This window comes from Cajanus cajan, chromosome 1, assembly GCF_000230855.2.
Source record: "Cajanus cajan strain Asha chromosome 1, NIPB_CcT2T_4, whole genome shotgun sequence".
Classification (NCBI taxonomy): Eukaryota; Viridiplantae; Streptophyta; class Magnoliopsida; order Fabales; family Fabaceae; genus Cajanus; species Cajanus cajan.
Genome location: NC_138517.1, coordinates 10,047,611 through 10,063,868, shown reverse-complemented (window position 1 = coordinate 10,063,868; position 16,258 = coordinate 10,047,611). Strand labels below are relative to the sequence as shown.

The window sequence follows — 16,258 nt, the reverse complement described above, 5'->3', positions numbered from 1 at the left end:
CTTCGGCCCAGAGAAAGGACAAGAGTCTAGAGATATGCATTGTGACTTTTTTTAAACTTTATTTCAGTATAGCCTATAGGGCTCACGATTTGGGCTCACGCTGTAATTGCAGATCCAAACATACTATGATCGTTTAATTTTTAAATTTAGATAAAATTGTAGTCCTATAATAATATCTAATCTACAATTTTAATTTCTAAATTTTTAATTTTTAAATTTCAAATTTTAGTATTCTTTTTATAAAATTCATATTTATGATATCTAATATTTAAAATTATATCATTGATTGATATTAAATAGATAAGAAAAATAATTAATATTTAATAATACTAATCTTTCAAAAATAAATATTTAATAATATTGAGAATAAAATATATTTTTATAATCATTTTATTTCATTTTTATCTTATTTTACAAGATTTATCAGTCAAAATAAGAGATTAAAAATGTAATTTAACATAATATTATCAAATATTAATTATCACATTATATATTTAATACTGAATCATGTATAATCAAAGTTACAATTTTAATGGTCAAATTATCATTTTGTTCTAAAGTAAATTATCAAATTAGTCCCTAAAATTCTACACCACGCTCAATTTAGTTTCTCAGTCTAATGAAACTCAAAAAAATTTCCAAAATGTAATTTATCACTTATTTAAGTCATTCTGTTAAATAAACTTCATTTTTTTAAAATAAAAGTGTCTAATGTCATGTGATATACACGTGGTATTTATGTGGAGTGACATATGCTATGTGAGTATGCCACATGGTGTATATGTTCTACAGGATATACGATTATAATACAATATAATTTTAATACATGAATTGTAACATTGTGTCACTTTAGTCCCGCAAATTATATTTCAATGTCATTTTAGTTTCTAAAATTTTAATTTGATGTCACTTTAGTCCTCAAATGATATCATATATTTATTTTAATTGAGTAATTGTGACTTGAATATTTTTACAATAAAAATAGATAATTAAATTAATATTGTTAATAGAATGATATATATATATATATATATATATATATATATATATATATATATATATTCAAATCATATTAAAAGTTTGGTATTTAACATTGTATATGATCAACTATATTACTCAATAATACTTTTAGAAACTTTTCTTCGATAAGAGAGTTTTTAGGAATTCTTTTAATTTTAAATTTAATTTAGTTTTTATTTATCATAAATATTTATAAATTAAATAATAATATTTTAAAAATAAATTATCATTAAATAATAATAATCTTGTACTACAATATAAATTATTTATCATAAATCTAAAATATAGTTTATATATTTAAAAATAATTTTTTTATTCAAATTTTGTATATAATTTATATGTTCAAACATAATATCTACTTATATGCATAATTTATTTTAAAATTTAGTTATATATGATAAATATTTAACATGTGCATTACACATTAAAATACTAGATTTTTTTTAATTTTAAATATGCTATATCTCTTTTTATAATGGTCAAATTTCCCTCCTCTATTAATCTATTTTATTTTTTAAAATACATAAATGAAAATAATTTTCTAAATTTTTTATATTTATATTTTATTTTCATAATTAATTCTCTTACATAAATTATTTTTTTTATTGTAAAAAATATCTAGTACTTCCATTGTCCAAAAGTTACATTTTTTATGTCTTTGATAGCTTTTTTAATTTTTATTTTTTAATTATATATTATAAATTTTTTTATTTATGTATTATAAAATATATGAATAAAAAGAATAAATTTTTGACAATTGAATGATGAATATATTTATCATTATATTTACAATATTAACTTAATTATTTTATTTATTTTATAAATATTCTAGTCATAATTACTTAATAATGTTTTGGAGATTATAGTTTTAGAAATTAAAAAGGATAGGCTTATGTCATGTGGTATATATATATCACGTGACGTCCCAACGTGTTACTCCACATATGTACCACATGTATGTTACATAAGACTGTAGTGTTATGTATATACTTTTGTTAAAAAAATAGAAAAGAGTTTATTTAATTGAATGATTTAAATAAGTGACACATTATATTTTTGAAAACTTTCTTTTTTGAGTTTATTAGAATCAAGGCCTAAATTGAGAGTGATATATAATTTTAGAGACTAATTTGACCATTTAATCTTTTATTCTATTTCCATGTTATTTTACCAAACTTATGGAGTAAAAATGAGAATAAAAAAAAATACAATTTGGCCTAAGTATTTTCAAATATTAATTATAACATCATTTACTTAAATGTCACATTATCATAATAAATGTACCAATTTTAATACCCACAAATAAATATTTAATTGGTAGACCAAACTTACAAATTTTATAAAACTAGTAAATAAAATAGCAAAAATAAGAATTGAAAATTGAAAATTGTAAATGAGTTTTATGAGTCCAATCGTTATTTTTCCTTTTGTTAGAGTTTAAGTGTGAAGTGAAGTCCCACATTGGTTAGAGTTTGACATGTTGAGTAATATATAAGTGAGAAAGACCCACCAACCTATTGCCTTAAAGTTTTAGGATATGTTGTGGTGTCAAACTTACTTGTGTGACTTACTCACTACCCATTGTATGTGAAGTACTCTCCGATGTTAAAAACTCCCTAACTCTGGTATCAGAGTCGATGATTGATTGGTGATCGACTCATACGAGTATTGGCTGAATCTGAGAATTGGATCTTAAATGGAATTGGCTTGAGATTCAAGAGTAGGATCATCCCTTGTACTGAAATTCTCCCTTGTAGTTGTACTGAAATTCTCCCTTGTAGGATCATCCCTTGAGGGGGAGCGTGAGTGCGTGACCATGTGGAACGGATTCACACTTGAGGGGGAGTGTTGGAGTTCAAGTGTGAAGTGAAGTCCCACATTAGTTAGAGTTTGACATGAGTAATATATAAGTGAGAAAGACCCACCTACCTATTGCAATGTGTTTGGATGAGAAATTTTACAAATTCAAGGAATTTTAAATTCTTAGTACTTAAATTACTTTGATTTCAATTTCTATCATTCTTAAAATATTTTGTTTGGATAAGTCAATTCAAATTTATCAAATTTTAAATTGTTAGGTTGGATATGATAATTTGATTCCACCATGATAAAATTGATTTTAAAAATATATTTATATGTTAAGATTTTTAAATTAAATTTTTAAAAAATAAATATTAGCTAATTTTTAAATATTTAATAATTTAAAAAATTAATATTATATAATATTTAATAATTTTAAATATATTTTTAAATATTCAATAATTAAAAATATTAAGAGATAAGAGATAAGATAAAATATATAAGTGGAATAAGAAGAAAAAAGTATGAGGAATTTCAAATTCTTACTCTTTTGAAAGAATTTGAAATTCTACTATTTCAAGGAATTTTACAAATGTTTGAATTTCAAATTCTTTATAAATTTCTCATCTAAACAAGGTATTTCACCTTAAAAAATTTGAAATTCTTCAAATAAATGAATTTTTCCATTTAAATTCTTCAAAGATATATTATGATGTCAAATTTACTTGTGTGACTTATTCACTAACCATTGTATGTGAAGTGCTGATGTTAAAAACTCCCCCCAACAGTTTTTTTAATTTGAAAGAACTGTACAAAAGTAGATATTAATCAAACTTTTTAGCACTAAGCCGAATGAGGCCAATCGTACATACACACTGCCCTCATGTCGCAGCTGAATGAACCAAACATGTCTACACTTTCTTTAGAATCATGGTTCATGCCTCTACTTCTAAAATTACACCTCTTTGCATAAATGGTGCAAAATTATAACAACAAAAAGGGAAAAACCACACCATCACCACCACTTCTTTTATCCTATTACAAAATTTAATAATAATGGTTCTGTTAATTGCTACTGGAAGTATATTATACGTGTTCTTTTTTAATTGCCAAAAAAAAAATATTATAAATGTTCTTTTGGTTGCAGCTTCCAATTGTCGAACTGTCATTTGATCAACTCGAAGATTGAGGTGAGGGGGAATTTTTTTTTTTTATTTAAATTTTTAGAATGCGATCAATCAATAGAATAAACTTGTGCACCAAAAAATAGAATAAACTTGTGTAAACTTTTTGAAGAAAAAAAATAAAACCTTGTTTAAGTATGATTGTACCATTATTCGTACAACATAAAAGTGATGATCTTATACCAATGTAATGTAGCATGTGTTTGACCAGTTTTATTCTTTATTTTATTTTTAGTTTTATTTTTTACGTCACTGGCCCAACACATTGAATTAAGAAGTGACGATGACGCATTGAATTAAGATATTGTTATCACTTTGCAGGCCTGCCAACGACCACCCAGTATGGATATGTTCTTCTTTATATACTAAAACTACATAATTTAATATTAAAAATTAAAATCACGGAATTTCAAACATAAATTCTTATTTTTTTAACCCCATATACATATATATTTGGTAATAATCACTTTATATACCAACTAATTTTATGAATGAATCAAAACCTTGCTTTCAAATATAGAAGGAATATTGTTACTAATATTTTTTGTTAAATTATACTATATATATTTTTTCATTTTAAAATAAAAAAACACTAAATAATTACAGATTTTTTTATCATCATATTACAAGTCTCTTCTGTCTACTGACCAAAAACTATAATCATATTTCTGATACTACCGTCACCAAATAATTAGAGATGATTTTCAAGAACAACTTTATTGTATTTTAGTAACTTGAAATAAAAAGGTTGCTTAAAATATGAACATACAAAACTATTAAGTTTTATGTGCATGTATTCGTCTGTTCAAAGTAAAACATACGACGTTCACTGACAATTTCAATTATCTCACAATTGACTTAGTAAAAGACTAAAAGTCTTCGTCTTCACAACTCTCTCTCTCTCTCTCTCTTTCTCTCTCACATCTTTGATATTTATATGTACACTTTCACACTTCATTTTTTGTTTTATCTACTTAACACAATTTGTGTCTATCAGAAACTCCTTTCTACTTTCCTGTGATCACCAAGCTCCAAGAAATGCATTCTTCAACTTGAATAGTTGGTGGGGTTTTCACTGGGAATTCAATTCCTCTTCATCCACCTCTTGCACTTTCTGGGTTTGTTTCCTCTCTTGCTTTTTCTTCGTTATATTTCATTGAATATGGCACTATTTTTTTGGTAACTTGGGCTCATTAGTCATTACATTATACTGGAAATTTTCAACTGATTCCTAATCCCAGTTGCAATCCCTCTCAGGTCATAAGTTGTAGTGCTTCATAATGTCGTATAATTTGGTGTGCATGTGTTAAATTTCAAGTTTGAACAAAAACACTGATGAGTGTGTAGGAAGGAACATTGTCCTGAAGGGCATAGATGTGTTTGTAAACTGTTAACTCTTCCATTAAAACTAGGATGGTAACATGAATTTCAATAATTTTGTGTTGCTGGTTTAGGTCGATGGTCGTGTAATTGGTTTCTTCCTTTAAGATAAGGGGATTCGTTAGTTCTCTCTTAAGGGTATAGTTGGGAAATTTTCTCTAGGATCACTTCTAAGAGAGAAAAATAGAAAGGAAAAATGATACAGGTTTCTCCATTTGCTAAAAGTAGCTTATCTATAAGCTAATTTATAGAAGTTCACTCCTACTAACTCTCCAAAATCTTATTTTTAACTTATGTATGAGCTAGTTTTTGTTTATGAAGAAGCTTATTTCGATTTCTTTTATACTTTAACTTGTTACTTTTTGTGTTATTTGAACATTTCAAATTTAAAGACAAATATATCATTCTATAATTACTGTAAGGTACTTTAAGAAAAAGGATCTTCCTTAAGACGACACATAACGTTCCATTTGACTTTGTCAAAATATAGTCTTTGGCTTTTCATTCATTTTTTTTTTAGTTTATGCTTTCCCTTTCATGTTTCCAGCTAAATTGGATTGTTTTGCTTTAAAATTGTTGATATGGTGCAGAAATGTATACATTGATGTTTTGCTAGTTTCATAAAAATTGGAGAATCATCAAGGAAACATGGCTCATTTTGAAAAAGATGAGGAGCCAATGCTGTCAGAAACACGAGCTCAACTATCTGATGAAGTCGTGGGTTCTAATTTCCGGAGGCTTGTATCTAGGACACGAAGTGCTTCAATATCTATTCCTATGGCCACCTTAGAATCATATGAGAAAGAAACTAGTCTTGTGGGACATACTGGTCCACTTCGAAATGTTAGAAAAACTCCCTTTGTGCAGATGAGTGGTCCACTGTATGCTGCCCATGGAACTGGAAATCTTCCGCGACAGAGTATAGTTGCCGCAGGAAACAAAGCAGTGGAGAGCAAGACAGAAAATTTTTCTAATTTTGATGGCACAAACGAAAACCGTTGGGATAATGACTATGATAGAAAGAATGAGCACTTAATGAGGTCTGGGCAACTGGGAATGTGTAATGATCCTTATTGCACTACTTGTCCTACTTATTTCAAGGCTTCTTCTCAGACAAATACTCGAAAAACTTCAACTTTATTTGATCACAAGGTGCTTTTCTTCCTAAAATATTCTATGAATAGTTCTCTGTTTCAATTGCTATTCACTTAGATCTATATTCACGATAAAAGATTGTGGATGTAGTGTCCTAAGACCCTATTTAAATTGAAGGTTCTAAAGTTTTCCTGCTATGTAATTTTGGTCTATCAGAAGTAGCTGCTTCTGTAGAAAATTCAGATTGTATAAATTTTTTTAGAAGTATACAATATTCAATGTGCAGAGTGGAAATTAATTCATAAAATTTTAAACAATATTCAATCCACATTTAGTTTATCGCATTGTTTAGGTACATTACAATAGATCATTTTCTTAACCCTCACAATTTCCTTAATATCATACTCTTAAAAAAAAACCTGTATTCAAGATGCACTATTTATATTGTTCTTTTTGTTGATATAAGTGTCCACTTTTAATTATTGTCAATAGACAATTTCAAGCTGTTTCCTTATTTATGCAACACTTAACATTCTGAAGGCAACTATTCAAACTTTTCTGTATCCTTATACTTGATCTTCTTGTGACCTTCTCCATTTCTTTTTGTAGACATTTTTCTGCTGTCACTTTCACATAACCAACCACCTTTGTTTATGTTTTGAATGTTTGCAGTTCCATAATAATCTTTATGGGGATGCCAAGGGCTTTGGAAGAAAACTTTTTTCCTTTTGTTCTTCATATGTTCCTGGAGTTATGAATCCCCACGCAAAAGTTGTACAACGATGGAATAAGATTTTGGCCATTTTTTGCTTGGTGGCAATTTTTGTGGATCCATTATTTTTCTTCTTAATATATGTGAAGAAGGTGCGCTTCTTTTCCTTTTATTTAATTAAATCTTCCAAGGTGTAGAAACTAGCCTTTTCCAGATACTATTCTTGCAATTTTACATTTTTACCATTCATTATCTGCAGGATGGTAAATGTATTGCTATCAATTGGACAATGACAACGACACTTGTTTCACTTAGAAGCATTAATGATTTGATATATTTCTTTAACATTCTTCTCCAGGTAATTTCTCAGTAATTACCCTTTTAAAAAGTCCCCCATTCTCTTATGTTTAAATGTTTAATTTATGCTTAGCTGCGTATTAATATAATGTTGTTAGCTTGACTTATATGATTAAGATCGTTCCTTATCAGCAAGTTTTATTTTTAACTTTTCTGGTTTTCAGAAGGTAAATATACTGACAAATGTATTTCAAAAGAATTTCTAGCAACAGAAAAACTGGGTTTAGGTTTGATGTTGCATCATACATCAATATTCACTAGAGGAATAATAGATAGGGAGTGCAAGAAACATGTATCTGGTAGAAGTAGAGTAAATCTAGAAAACTTCGTGAGGAAACAAAGATATAAATGAGCATGTGGCGGTGTCATGGATAAAGATTGATATGTGTAGAGACAGCATAAGGTATCAATAAAAAGCCTCTTATAGATCTCTTCCATGTAGCATTTAGTGGTTCAGCATCATAAAGTAGTGCAGTTCTTCTTGAAGTAGCAGCTAACGAGTTCACTCTGGAGCTACAATGCATGACATTGCAGATGAGACTTCCTCTAATTTCCTAACATTTCCATGTTAATATGCACACCAATGAGCGTAATTATATCAAAACCAGAAAAAGTTAAACAAGAATTCCATGTTGTATACATTTGGAAACTGAAGGTGGCATACTTACTCTCAGCTGGTGGTGGAGTACAAAGTACCAAATATATTTATTACAATTGTATTAATTATTCGTTTTGGCGGAAGTCGGGACAAGATGTAGGTTATTTAGATATTAAGTTTCAATTATTGATTGTTTCTACATCATAAAAGTCGACTCAAACGAAATTCATTCCATTCAAGATATAAAATTTCACTATCCCATTCTGAAAAGTATGCCTGAATCTCATTTGAGTTCCGCATCAAAATTTCACTCGACCACTTCATTGCAACAATCGTTCTGTATAATCTATCAGTAGGAGTTTTTTTTGTCACTTATGAATGATTAAGTGATTCGGATGCTATGGAATGCTGGACTTCAACCTTATTGATAATATACTGATGTATCTCTGTGTGTATGTCTTACTTTTTTTAATTAGTTGAGGTCAAAAGGAAAAGAAAAGTTCATATATCTTGAATCCTAAATAAGTTTCTTTAGAGGTTTCAAGTCTGGTTTGCCGCCTTTTCATAATTTATTGCTTAAATAACTACTAAATTGCTTCTTTACAGTTTAGGTTGGCCTATGTTTCTCTAGAGTCAATGGTGGTGGGTGCTGGAGATTTAGTTGACCATCCAAAGAAAATTGCCATTAATTATCTGAAGGGTTATTTTTTTATGGACTTATTTGTTGTATTTCCTCTTCCCCAGGTAAATTTCTTCCCATCTCCCTTTCTTTCTCAGTGGAAATTTGCTTAATATCTTTGGCTGTGTTTGCTCATTGTATTGTAACTTAGTATTTTGGGTATTCACTTTTATGTACTACAAAGGGTAAAGTTTATGATGTCAATTGTGAGGTACATCCGCCTTACAATTAATTGAACATGAATGTTATCAATATTTTTTCTCCATTTTCTGGAGGTAATTGACTTGACAAAATAAAAGAATCAAGTTATGTTATGTGATTTCTAATCGGTTGAATTTTGAGTGGTTTTGTATCTTTGATTTATAAGAAAACGTGAAGGTCTTTCTCTTGTAGTATAGAAATGCAAAAGGCCCACTTATTTTGTATTAAAATTGAAATTAATTAAGAAAAAAAGAGCACTGGGGATCTATCTTTTACAATTAGTCATAAAGGCTATGATACCTTGTTAACTGCCAATTATCAAGTTGCTAGTTACTGGATAGAAATGGTTTTGATAACAGAGTAATGCTTAAGACCTGTGAAGGTGTTTGTTGTAATGGACCACAATGATTCTTTTATTGAGTTCTTCTAATGAATAAATAGTCTGTGGACAATGGACATGAACAGCAGGGGAAGCAAAAGGGTTTTCATTATTTGCAAAAGACTAATGGTCTGTTATGTACTCTTCAAATTCTATGTCATGACATTATAGCAAAATATTTGCAGATAATGATATTATTTGTCCTACCAAAGTCTCTGGGATCATCAGGAGCAAATTATGCTAAAAATCTTCTGCGTGCAGCTATCCTTGTGCAGTATTTCCCCAGATTATTCAGGTTTCTGCCTCTGCTAATTGGCCAGTCTCCAACAGGATTCATATTTGAGTCAGCCTGGGCAAATTTCATTATTAATCTTCTCATTTTTATGCTATCTGGCCATGTTGTTGGTTCTTGCTGGTACCTCTTTGGTTTACAGGTGACTGAAAATGATATTGAAGCTTCATTTTTATAAAATGCAATTCTTCCTCACTAGATTTCATAATTTGCTTTGAATTCTCATGTTGCATGAAAAATGAGGAAAGGTACCCTGCACAGAACAAAAGGAATAGGCAGAAGAAATATTATTTGATTCACTTGAATGCTTTTATTTTTAAAGTGGTTGTATATAGTATCATAAGAGGAATGCCAGTGGCACTCTAACACTCGAACAATTTATATGTTATTAGCTTAAATTTATTGGAAATCACGAATTTTGGTAGGTGACAAGTCTTATTAATTGAGTCTCTTCTCTGTCTTGAATTATTGGTGGGACTTACCACTTACCAAAATTTGTGATTTCAAATAAATTTTGGTCAATAGCAAATAAATTGTTGGAGAGAAAGAGTCGCTAGCATTCCTAATATCATAACATTAACGTATAACTAGAATTATAAGCAAAATAAAGTATGATAGTAGTATGTTCTCAGAAATTTAATGCTTCTAATTCTTTTGTAAAATTGATCACAAATTTCATCTGTCAGAATTCAGAATTGTTATGTTTCCCTGGATGCTTTAAAAGATGACCTGTTCAATTAGAATCAGGAATTTGATTCTGTACATAATGGGTAATGTTAATTTATTAACTTTCTCCTTTCCATCCTCTTCCTATTTCTAGAGGGTTAATCAATGCTTGCGAAATGCCTGCCGTGATTCTAATATTACTGGATGCTCAACATTCATTGATTGTGGCGGTGCATCTGGCCATAAGTTAGATCAGTGGAACAGTTATGCAAATGCCACTGCTTGTCTGGATTCCAGTTCCGGTGTTTTTCAATATGGGATCTATAACAAAGCTGTAGCACTTACTATGGAAACTAGGGTGGTCAACAAATATGTATATGCACTGTTTTGGGGCTTCCAGGTATGTATTTCATTCTTCTCTTCTTTTATTCCTAAAGTAGTAATTATATACATCTATGAAGATTCAAAAAAGCTTAATCAAATGCATGCATATATATAGGGAGCACATATCTAGTCAGAGCATGGGATGAACGAATATTGACCATTCAATCTTACATAGATGGTTGAGATTAATTCCTCTAATCTGTGACACTCACCTGATATCTATCTGTGTGTGTTAAGATTTATATTAGTCTTATTTAAGCCACAAAATGATAATCTTATTTAATGTACAAAATTCTTTCCTCATCCAAATCTCTCTTTGCTGATCCCTCTCTAAAGTCCACCATTGGTAACCCTTTTGGGATTGAAGTGTTGACAAAGCCCATACCCACTTTATGTTGTGCTGGAATTATAGTAGCAATATTATTTGGTTCAAAAGTGTTTGTATTCAAGTTGTTACCAATGCCTCACAAATCACAAGTCACAACCAATCATGATTGAAGAGAAAAAAATAAGTTTGAAAAGTAAACTGGTAACTAACAAAATGCAATGAACTTTTTTCACCTTATCTATATATAAGTAGTTTAAATTTAAAACACATTCATACCATGTAGTATCCTTAAAAAAATGGTAGAGCATGTGGTCATATATGCTCTAATATCATATCAAGGCCCTACTTTGTTCGACTAGCACTAAAAGGCACAGGTTTGATATCCCTTAACAATTATACCCTTGTTGTCTTTGATACAGCAAATCAGTACTCTGGCTGGTAATCAAACCCCAAGCTATTTTGTTTGGGAAGTACTTTTCACAATGGCCATCATAGGATTGGGACTCTTGCTTTTTGCACTTCTCATTGGAAACATACAGAACTTTCTTCAGGCCCTTGGACGCAGGTTGAACTTTTTGCTTTTTACATGCCCCTTGATTGTTGATGAAAATCTTGCTCTAAATGGATGTTTGTTTGTAAATGGATATAAGCCCTTGTTTCTTCAAAATAGCTATTTCTCATAAAATCAACTTCTCTTTATCGTCCTTTCATTTGAAAATTGAAAAATAGTGCAGACAGATGAATGGTAGCCATCTTTAAAGTGTAACTCTATCAAACAATAATTTTTAATTTCCCTTGCATCAGCATGGCTCTTATGTTTGACTACACCTTACATGTGACTCATATCATTATTTTGGACTGAGATACTTGCGTTATTGTTGAGATTTCCGTTGAAGTGCTTTTGTTAATATTTGTAAATTCGTTTAATTCTATCAACGGTCTCAAACACGGCAAGTATACCGGCCGTTCAAGTAGTAAAAATATCGTATCCACAGGGATTAGAAGGTAATATAAGCATTTATTGACTATTCGTGACTTTGTGCAGTGAATTCAAAGTTGTGACTATTGGAATGAAAGCTGTAAATAAATATTGTTTTGTGAGTGGAAAAGGTAAGGAATGGTATTGTGGTATTGTGAGGTTGTGGGGGTCAGATTTCACCAAACGTAACACTAATGTATCCTTAATCTCTTGTTGAATTCATTGCTTAGTCAACCCAAGAGTTTACTCAAACCTAATCCCTTAGAGAAAGAGCCTAGGTGCGGATATTGAATATCAATCCCTTGAGTACCCAATATCTACACCCGCATTACGGGCTAGGGTTTAAGACTACTAATGGGTCAAGCTCTATCCCTAGATACAATCACCACTAGGCATATGTTTCAGAACTAGTTTCAAAGGTATTTCCCAATACTCAATGGAACCTTAAATCATGCAAAGGGTGATCAATCCAAAGCAAGCATTAAGAATAGAAACATAAACAACAATGAATGAAACAACATGTATATATATCATAAAAACCAGAAGGATTACAATAGTATTCGTTGGTTACATCTAACCCCACAAAAAATGGGTGGTACCACTCAACAAAGAGGGCAAATACAAAATAGAGATGGAAGAGGAAGTGAAGAACCGAAGGAAAGATCCGCACACAGACGATCCCAAGCCCTGGGAATCCCTTCCGCAGCTCCTGGAGGCGCCCAATGTGAGAATGGGGGTTTCTCCCTCGAAAATGGCTTCAAATACGAGCTTGGGGAGTCAGATTAGGGTTTCGCGCCCGGCGCATAAGTCTTCGCGCCCGGCGCGGGGCCTTCCAGATACTCTCTGCCTTAGGACAAGCCCGGCGCAATTCACATTACGCCCGGCGCAATGGCTCCCAGAGGTGAGATACTCTGTTTTGCTCGCCTGGCGCGGATCACCTTGCGCCCGGCGCAGAACCTCTTCTCTGCTCCTTAGCTTCTTAGATTTCCAATCCTAAGAGTCTTCAACTTTCCACTCTTCCTCAATACCTGCACAAAAAATGAGGTGGATTAAGGTATTGTTAGATGAATTTGGGTTAGTTATATCTGCACACAAAATGAACCAAAAAGAGAACAATTATATTGCAATGGTTCAAAGGATGAGTGGAATTTGTTCAATAAGTCTCATCCAAAAAGAGGTAAAATTGAGACTTAACAGTTATACTAGGAAGAAGTCCTCCTTAAATATTATATTTTGTTAATGCTGTTGTCAGTATCCATATATTTCTTTATGTAGATTGGAATAAATCCCATAATTAAGAGATTAGCTTAGCTGTCTTATTTTATTTGAAAAATAGGAATACTTGAGCAATAACTATAGGAATCTACAGCGGGCAGTAGTTTTGAAGTTTTCATTTCTTGATTATTTTGCATTTTATATAAGAGCAAATGCTCTTTTATTGAAATTATCATTGCTGTGAGTTTTAGTTGAACTATGATAATGAAGCTGTAATGTGTTTAGGGTTGTTAAATAGCATATTTTCCGCATGGTTATATTAAAATGAGCACTCGTCAATATTTGAAAGATAGCCATTACTGTAATTAGAATTAGATTTGCATTTTTTTGACATATTCCCTTTGTACTCTCATATGTAATTATATATAATATAATATAAAATAATATAATACCAAGTGTGTTCGTATGAGACACACAAGATTCAGATTTCCTTCTTTTAAGGGTCATAATGTGCTTGATATATTTTTTTTCCATCACACTTATAGGAGGCTAGAGATGCAACTTAGAGGTCGTGATGTTGAGCAATGGATGAGCCATCGTCGCTTACCTGAAGAACTAAGAAGGTATGAGATGTTCCCATACTTCTCTCTAATCACTTCCACAAAAGTATCTATCTATTGGTTGATTCAAGTCATTTAACTCATCACAATTTACTGCTAAAATGAGACAGTTACTGTTTTACACATTGAGTAGGAACTTTTTGAAGACTAATTTCAATTTAAAGAAAGACAAGATAATTTGAAATCTCATGGTGATATAGACAATGTATATGTTTGAAACTATTGATTATTATAATGAGCATATAGGTCTCGATTTTAAGAAAATAGTATGTCTACTATTTTTCATTTTTATTTAGGTTCTATGTCACATGTTATGGATCACACGTAATGTAAAACTGATATATACATGTCTGCCATGCAGGAGAGTAAGACAGGCTGAACGGTATAATTGGGCAGCAACAAGGGGGGTGAATGAAGAAATGCTTCTGGAGAATTTGCCAGAAGATCTCCAGACAGAAATAAGACGTCATCTCTTCAAATTTGTTACGAAAGTATGTCCTAAGAAAATTTGTGGCATAAATGACTAATGATAATTAAAAAAATTGTTATGATTAATCATTGTATCAAATTTAGTTTTCAGATGTTAGGTGAACTCCAAAACCTCAGCCATGGTGTTTCTGGCAAAATTTCTGTGGGCCTTTAATAACCTGCTAGAATTAACTAGACGTTGAATGTGAAATATTGAAAACTATTTTGAAGACAAAGCTTTATGTATATTGATCAGGAAACTAAAACTGTGATTTATCAAAAGCCAAAGCATACCAAAAAACCTGTGTTTTGTTGTGACAATTTAATTTTCTGAGGTTCTAAAAATCTGCAGGTTCGAATCTTTGCCCTGATGGATGAGCCTATCTTAGATGCCATTTGTGAGAGACTAAAACAGAAGACATACATCAAAGGAAGTAAAATTTTGAGTCACGGTGGCCTTATAGAGAAGATGGTCTTCGTTGTGCGTGGGGAGTTGGAGAGCGTTGGAGAAGATGGAACTATAGTTCCCTTATCTGAAGGCAATGCTTGTGGTGAAGAACTTCTGACATGGTATCTTGAGCATTCTTCTGTAAGCACAGGTATAGCAACACTTGATACAATGATAACATGGCTTTTATCAGCAGAAGTTGCAGTTATCAGCAACATGTCCTCACTACAAAAGGAGAAAAAACACGTCTTTACCAATGTGTTTTCTGACTCTTGCAGATGGTAAAAAAGTAAGGATTCAAGGGCAGAGGTTGCTGAGCAACAGGAGTGTAAGATGCATAACAAACGTGGAAGCATTTTCACTCCGCGCTGCAGACCTCGAGGAACTCACAATTCTTTTCACAAGATTCTTGCGGAACCCTCACGTTCAAGGAATACTAAGGTACTTCATTCCACTCATTCTATTTTGGTTTATGTTTCAACTTAATCTTGACCCTCTTATGACATAGAAAAATGAATATCAACTGTATGTTTTTTCATGAAGATGTATTTTGACTGTTCCATTTTGTTCTTGACTCGTCACATATCGACTAATGATATGGTCAAAATAGAATATTTAAGTTAAATAACAATTCTCATCTTATAAACCGGTCTTATAAAATTGTCTTATAAAATTGAGTGAAGTTCAAATTCACATTTTTAAAATAGTACGTATAAGAGTCTATGGTAACATTTGTTTGAGTCTATTGGACATATTGGTCCTCGTGTGAGAAGCTTGTTGGAAATCTCACATTGATCAGTAGTATAATCAAAATAAAGTATATAAGTAGGGGATCTTACCATACAAAGCTAGTTTTAGAGAATTGAGTTAAGCCTAAAAATGTTGACCACTTGACCTTGATCTGCATGTTAATGTATGGTTTTTATGTCTGCTATCTGTTTTCAAAACCATGGCTATGCCAGAATGATTTGATAATTGTACTATGTTAGGTACGAATCACCTTATTGGAGATCCCTTGCAGCAAGCCGCATCCAGGTTGCATGGAGATACAGGAAGAAGCGTCTAAGTCGAGCTTATACCTCGCAATCGGACCAAACATGGACGTCCTAGGTTGTACCGTAATATCTTATGAGCTACACTTTGTCATAGGTTGTGTGGCTACAAAAATTTCTTCAATAGATTCACCTATCACCATTTACAAATGTTTCTTCTAGAATTAAATAGCGTTTAATAAATTAAACATGTATTGTCAGTGTAAATTAATCAAAAATGGCCTTTTTGTATTATTTTTAAGGTAATTATTATTCAAATCAATAAATTTATTATACATCATGGTTTGTAATTAGATGGCAATATAAGAATCTTACCCTACTAATACATATATTATTTATTCTTAAATAAATGTTAGTGCATGAATGACTAGTGTCGCCTTGCCTATATTTTGAACTGCAGA

The 16,258-nt window shown here is 31.1% G+C and overlaps 1 protein-coding gene across 2 annotated transcripts; it reads left to right on the top strand.

Annotated features, from left to right (window-relative positions):
* The first annotated feature begins 4,929 nt into the window (after positions 1 to 4,929).
* Positions 4,930 to 16,137, top strand: LOC109789004 (putative cyclic nucleotide-gated ion channel 20, chloroplastic). Of its 2 annotated transcripts, none has more exons than XM_083074554.1 (13): positions 4,930 to 5,122; positions 6,001 to 6,536; positions 7,152 to 7,343; positions 7,451 to 7,549; positions 8,753 to 8,890; positions 9,591 to 9,839; positions 10,518 to 10,763; positions 11,495 to 11,640; positions 13,815 to 13,892; positions 14,251 to 14,380; positions 14,710 to 14,956; positions 15,084 to 15,246; positions 15,795 to 16,137. In XM_083074554.1, exons 2-13 carry the CDS (start codon positions 6,033 to 6,035, stop codon positions 15,913 to 15,915), a joined length of 2,313 nt encoding a protein of 770 aa, XP_082930680.1. In that variant the 5' UTR covers positions 4,930 to 5,122; positions 6,001 to 6,032; the 3' UTR covers positions 15,916 to 16,137. The 2 variants fall into 2 exon arrangements, with proteins under 2 accessions (XP_082930680.1, XP_029125197.2); XM_029269364.2 differs by having other exon boundaries at positions 4,932 to 5,122; positions 5,975 to 6,536.
* Positions 16,138 to 16,258: the final 121 nt, after the last annotated feature.